Source organism: Otolemur garnettii, unplaced genomic scaffold (assembly GCF_000181295.1).
Source record: "Otolemur garnettii isolate 467f Iridium unplaced genomic scaffold, OtoGar3 scaffold00054, whole genome shotgun sequence".
NCBI classification, from domain to species: domain Eukaryota; kingdom Metazoa; phylum Chordata; class Mammalia; order Primates; family Galagidae; genus Otolemur; species Otolemur garnettii.
The window spans coordinates 1,314,426-1,320,926 of record NW_003852449.1 but is presented as its reverse complement, the minus strand read 5'-3'; the positions used below and the strand labels follow the sequence as shown (position 1 = coordinate 1,320,926).

General features: G+C 41.9%; 1 protein-coding gene across 2 annotated transcripts in view; it reads left to right on the top strand.

Moving 5' to 3' along the window:
* CGRRF1 (cell growth regulator with ring finger domain 1) overlaps window positions 1-6,234 on the top strand; it is a 26,696-nt gene extending 20,462 nt beyond the window's left edge. Inside the window, exons 5-6 of one of the 2 annotated variants that reach the window (XM_023514523.1) lie at window positions 4,539-4,646; window positions 4,871-6,234. In XM_023514523.1, the coding sequence (XP_023370291.1) occupies window positions 4,539-4,646; window positions 4,871-5,188 (426 nt within the window). In that variant the 3' untranslated portion in view covers window positions 5,189-6,234. Of the gene's footprint in view, window positions 1-4,538; window positions 4,647-4,867 lie in introns of both variants that reach the window. The other variant, XM_003792126.3, reaches the window with a different exon arrangement.
* The last annotated feature ends 267 nt before the right edge of the window (window positions 6,235-6,501 follow it).

The following is a 6,501-nucleotide window of genomic DNA, read 5'->3' as shown; positions in this document are numbered from 1 at the left end:
TATATATATATATATGTATGTATTTTTTTTCTGTTTATAATTTTAAAAGCAAACAGAATATTTAATATTTCTTTTGGAATATGGTGGTTTTTCTATCTGGGGGTCAGGAACTCTAAGAAAAAATTAGACTTCCTATTGTAACAGCAAAACTTAGACTTCGTGTAGTCAGGAGCCAGTGTGTTGATCTAGATAGAAAAAAGAAAGTAAGAATGGTTACTATAAGATTTTGATCTTGAATTTTTTTAATTACATTAGTGTGTTTTTTCCTGCATAATTCAAGTGACACCCTTTTATGGCAGGAAAGCAATTAGAAAGTCTAGATAAGCCAAAAGGAGAAGAGTATACACCTGTCGTCTGTAACCATTGGGAGGATTTGTATCTTCCCAGATGGGTATGTGTGTTAATTTGTTTTAAAAAGGATAAAATTGTATACTATTCTGTAATTTTTTTTGTCCTGGAGACAGTCTTGCTCTGTCCCGCAGGCTAGAGGGCTGTGGAATCAGCCTAGTTCAAAGCAACTTCAACCTTCTGGGCTCAAGTGATCCTTCTGCCTCAGCCTCCGAAGTAACTGGATCTTCAGGCACCCACCAGGACACCCGGCTAGTTTTTCTTTTTTTAGTCGAGATGGGATCTCACTCTTGCTCAGGCTGGTGTTGAACTTTGAAGCTCAAGGGATCCTCCCATCTCAGCTTCCCAGAGTGCTGGCATTGCTGGTGCTGCCCTGGTGCCCCACCTGTACCCTTCTTTTATTCAGCAGTATATTTGAACATTTTTCCACATCAAGTGTGCACCTACAGCTACGTATATATTTATAACTAGCATGAGAATAGCTTCAGAGGCTTTTAACATTCAGTCAAGTCACAGGATTGTCAGTATGAGGTGATGACGTTACCAGTTCTGCCAATCCTGTCATTTTTATGTAGTCTACAAAGCCATTACTGACTTAATAAATCTTTATAAACTTATAAAGAACCTTGTGTTTTTATGGTCACAGTAGCTAAAACTTTTTATTTGTACATAATTTTAAAATTTGCAAAGATAAAAAAGTAAAAGAGCACCCATATGTCCTTCCCCGGATCACCTGTTGTTAACCCTCCTGCCATCTGCTTTGTTAATTGTCCATAGACACATAAACATATTACCATATAATAGATCATCACATGTATTTTAGATGAATGATTTGAACTTAAATTGTATACACGCTGATTCTTTACCCCTAGATACTGTGCATGTCTCCTAATGAAGGATGGTTTCTGATGTAACCAGAGCATAGTGACCAGTCTTATAAATTTAACCCTGATGCATGTTAACCAATCTGTCGCCTGTGTTCTGGTCTGTCAGCTGAGCTAACAGTGCCCTTCACACCGCGCTCTCCAGTGCAAGGTCTAGGCTGGAGTAGGATTTCGTGTTTGTCATGTATCTTTACCCTCCTTTAATCTGGAACATTTTCACATTTGTCTTTTATGACGTTAGCTTTTTTGCAGAATATAGTCACACAGCCTTGTGGTAAAGTAGAACATTCTCATTTTGCTTGTCCAGTGTTTCTCATGATCAGGTGGAAGCCAGGCGTTTGCAGCCCGGGGGCTGCACGGGTGGTGACGTGGTCCCCAGAACATCACGGGCAACATCAGGATGTTGATTGTGAGCCCTCAGCTAAAGTTATCTAATTTCTTCACTGTGCTGGTTTTTCTCTCCCTTGGTCTGTGGGGAGGCACTTTAATACCATGTAAATATCCTGCTTTTTATGAAAAAATTTCCCTGGATTTGATACCCATTGGTGATTCTTTTTTTTTTTTTTTGAGACGGAGCCTCAAGCTATCCCCCTGGGTAGAGTGCCCTGGCATCACGCTCACAGCAACCTCCAACTCCTGGGCTCAAGCGAGTCTCCTGCCTCAGCCTCCCAAGTAGCTGGGACTATAGGCGCCCGCCACAACACTTGGCAATTTTTTGGTTGCAGCCGTCATTGTTGTTTGGCGGGCCTGGGCTGGGGATTCAAACCCGCCACCTTAGGTGTATGTGGCTGGCTCCTTAGCCGCTTGAGCCACAGGCACTAAGCCCCCATTGGTGATTCTTGCTAGATTTTATTTTTACCACAAGGGTTGCAAGGTGCTTATTTCCCAGCCCCAGCCCTCCCCGTTGGGGCCTCAGAATTCCTTTCTCCCTTTCATCTGTTTGTCTGTTGTCTCTGTGGCTTCGTGAGTTTTATTCACCATAGTGGCTTATGATTCATTACTGAATATAATTATTTTGGAGCTTAAACTGCCTTCTCCCTGCTTCCCGCCAAGACTGAGGGCTTATCGCCAAATTGTGTCCATGAATTAGATGGGTTCTCTCAAAGGTCAGGAAACCATACAAAGAGATATACTCAGGGGCTACCTCTGGGATTCCGTCCGCTCAGTTCCCACTGACTCAGCCCTTATGGATCCAGTAGAGTAACCAGACCACTGTGTGCTGGCCTGTCCTCCCTGGGTTTCTCACTTCTCTTTGCTTTCTCACATGAAGGCCGCACCCCATCTGTGCGGTCCGTGCTCTTTCACACTTTGTTCTTTTCTACTCCATAGTATGAAAGTTTTGAGACAGGTGGTGTTACGGTTTATTTCATATCTGAGCAGCAGTCGGCCGCGAGCTTCCTGACTCCCCCAGGCGGGGTTCAGCCTGCTCGGCTTATCGGTGTTGCTGGGAGGGTTTCATTTGTTTTCTTCCACATGGATTGTACATTTCTTAATTTTGTGTATCTCAAAATTTTCATAATGACCTGCATATCTCCTGGAAAAAAGATCACTTTCCAGAGACCACCCTGACATCTCATCTCCACAGTTGTGCAGCGCACCTCTGTGCACGGTGTAAACTGCCATAGTGACGGGCCCGGCCTCTCTGCCTGACACCGGGGTTTCTGGTGCCCCGCAGGGACAGCTGCCTGTGCACTGAGGAGCCTGTGCACGTGTGCCTGGATGTCAAAGGGGAGACGCATGTTGTTTCTTTGGATGATGCCAAATTCCCCCCCGGAATTGTACCTTTAAAATAAATCTCCACCAGCAATATGTGGGAGTGTATCTCTGTAGAACGTATGGACAAGCTTCGGAATTTTTATCAGTCCAGTGAGTGAGAAACAGTGCAGTTTAATTCTAGTTAAACATCTCTTGGTTAAGGGACATGTTCATATGTTTTTGGGAAATGTCTGTTCATGTCTTTTACCCATTTTTCTATAGTATTTTGGTCATTTTTTATTACTTTTTATGAAGGATACACAACAAATCGATGAGAGTTGCTGCCTTTGAGGCGGGGACGTGGGGAACCACAGAAGCAGAACTGAGCAGGGCTCATTTGCTGGCATGTTACTCTATACTTTATTAACTGTATGGCGTGTGTTTATTAAATTTTTAATTAAAAAGAGAGATAAAAAGTTCTTCATGAATAAGGAATATTCATTGTGACCTGTGACAGAAGTTGTATTTGGTTCCAATCTGTCATGTGTTTTGACTTAATTTATGGTGCTTTTTTGACATGCAGGTTTTTATTCTGGCAAGTACTGGAACACCAGTACAGTTTATATAATTAACTGTATCGAATGTATCTGCCTCTGTGTTGAGTCACAGTTGGAGTCTTTCTTTCTCGACACTGAGGCTGGAACCTGCCCATTTTCTCTGAGTGTCTGTGCAGTTCTGCTTTTGCATTTAATCTCTTATGCTTCTGGGGGTTGTTCTTGGACGTGGCATGAGGAATGCAGGTAATTGTATATTTTTTTCCAAAATAGTTACCAAGATGTCCCAATACTATTTATTAAAAAGACTTCCTGGGTGGCGCCTGTGGCTCAGTGGGCAGGGCGCCGGCCCCATATACCCAAGGTGGTAGGTTCAAACCCGGCCCCGGCCAAACTGCAACAAAAAAATAGCTGGGCGTTGTGGCAGGCGCTGGTAGTCCCAGCTACTCGGGAGGCTGAGGCAGGAGAATTACCTAAGCCCAGGAATTGGAGGTTGCTGTGAGCTGTGTGATGCCACAGCACTCCACTGAGGGTAATAAAACGAGACTCTGTCTCTACTAAAAAAAAAAAGAAGACTTCCTTTGCGCGGTGACTTGAGATGACACCTCACTGTATTTTCACCGTTACGGGGCCTGTTTCTGGACTGTGTCCTGCTTCATCTTCTGTCTACCCGTGCACCAGCGGCACAGAGTTTTGTTTTTAGAGGCTTTGTAGTGTGTTTTAAAATCTGACTTACCTAGTCCCCTCCCGGGTCTGTTTTTTCAGTGTTTGCCTAGCTATTCTTATATGTTTATTTTGCTATATGAGAATTTTAGAGTCAATGCAAACAGCTCTATAAACAAGCTCACTGGCATTTTCATTTGCATCCCATTAAATTTATAAATTTGAGTACAATTAAAATAACTGCCAAAAATATGTCAGTAATTGATTCCTCTGCAGTGACTGTGATTTATACAGATTATTGTCTATTTTGTAATTTGTCACCCTCTTATTTTGAGAAGGATTTTTTTGCATGTTTGTGAAGTATATTGACCAGTGTTCAATTTTTTTGTTTTAGATTTCCATGGTGTCCGTAATCCACATTCCTGATAAGACTTATAAACTTCCCTGCAGAATATTGTATCAATATTTGCTCTTAGCTCAAGGCCAATTTCATGATCTCAAGGTAAGTTGTTCTCTGTAGTCTCCTCTCTGTCTCTTTTGTTTATAGAATTTCAAAGAATGGCCATTTATGGAGAGATAATTATATTTTTCAGTTAGTAATTACAGTTTGCAATTCATTTTGCTAATTCATAAATTTCGAGAAGCTCTTATGACCCCTAGATTTAAGGAGTCATTGTTATTTAGTAATATAATAATCCTTAAACTTGTTTCTTTCATTTTCAGCAGCTTTTCATGTCTGCAAATAACAATTCCACTCCTTCCAGCAATTCTTCTCCAGAAGAAAAAAACACAGACAGAAATTTGTTGGAAAAGGCAGGACTGTCTGAAGGTGAAGTGGAGCCGCCTGAAGAGAACGGCAGGGACTGTGTTGTCTGCCAGAACGGGGCGGTGAACTGGGTGCTCCTGCCCTGCAGACACGCCTGCCTGTGTGACGGCTGCGCCGGCTGCTTCCAGCAGTGCCCCATGTGCAGGCAGTTCGTTCAGGAATCTTTTGCACTTTGCAGTCAAAAAGAGCAAGACACAGACAAACTGAAAACTCCGTGAGGACGTTGAGAAGTACACTTTCTACTAAAGATGCAGGAGTTTATATTCTTAGGATTAATCACAACGTGGACTCTACAGTCTTGACCATCAGCAGAAATTCTACTTTAACTTCGTATTTGTACAGTACATGGATGATGACAATGAATTATTCCTTTCTGCTTAGTATGGCAAGTCCTGGAACACCATCTGTGTTAATACATAAAGATTTACTCCGCTCTGGAGAAGAATATAAATGTTTGGCCTTTTATCAGCTAGGAGATTTCTTATAATGTTGACTAGAAAAATCATTCTGAAAGGCAATCCATCTAAACTCGAGGAGCTGAAAGTCTCACAATTATGAAGTGTTTTCCCTTGGGTGTAATCGGGTGTGCAGCTGGGAAAAAACTTAATTCTTCTTAAAGTAATTTTATGTTTCCCAGTTCACAAAAGAATTGGAAAGGGTGTCTTTAAAGTCCCTTCCTGAAATATCAGTTTTTATAAATAGCCATCTGTTCGGTTTCCAATTTCCTGTTACCATCATAGTTATATAAATACAAGTCTTAATTTTAAATATAGCTTCTTAAGTCATAAATACAAGACACATTCTTGACTGCTCTCAGTGCATCGTAAATTAAAATACTCATCTGTAGGAGGCAAGTGTATAAAACTTGAACAATAACATGTTTAATAATTCATCAGCCATCAGATGTGATTGGGCTAGAGGAGCTCTTAATGCCTCACCTTAGATTTCCTGCTGCACAGTTGATCTGTCTAAAACTAGAGGGGTTTTGGAACTAGAAAAATCACTAAAAGAAATAACTATTTTTTCTAGTGTATTTTTATTCCAAATAAACCCAGTGTCCTTCTGAATAATGAATTTCTTTGTTCAATCACTCTTACATACATGTAAGAACTGAGGAACTTGATAGGCAGAAAGGCCCAACCCCTACCCTTTCCAAGATCACTGGGAAGAAAACAGTAAATCAGAGCCTCCCAGGTCAGCAGTGAAAATGACCTTCAACTCCCCGAGCAAGCAGATCATGCCAAATAAACCGTGACCTACAGGAGGTTTCGAGCCTTTTCTGTCCTGTTTGTACTGGGAACAGCGCCTTACCCTGTGCTAGTGTTTTTAGGTAGCGCTACCTCCTGCTCAGGTACAGTGCTCTCAAGAGGACATCAGTCTCCGTGCTCCACCCACTCATCCACATTCCCTCACTCTGTAAGAAACACTTTCCAGGGGCCTGTTCCTTTCTGAGGGTCTAGGCTATACGAATCACACTCGTTTCCTGACCTCAAATTATCTGTGCCTAGAAGGAGCTGGGTAACTACTTAGA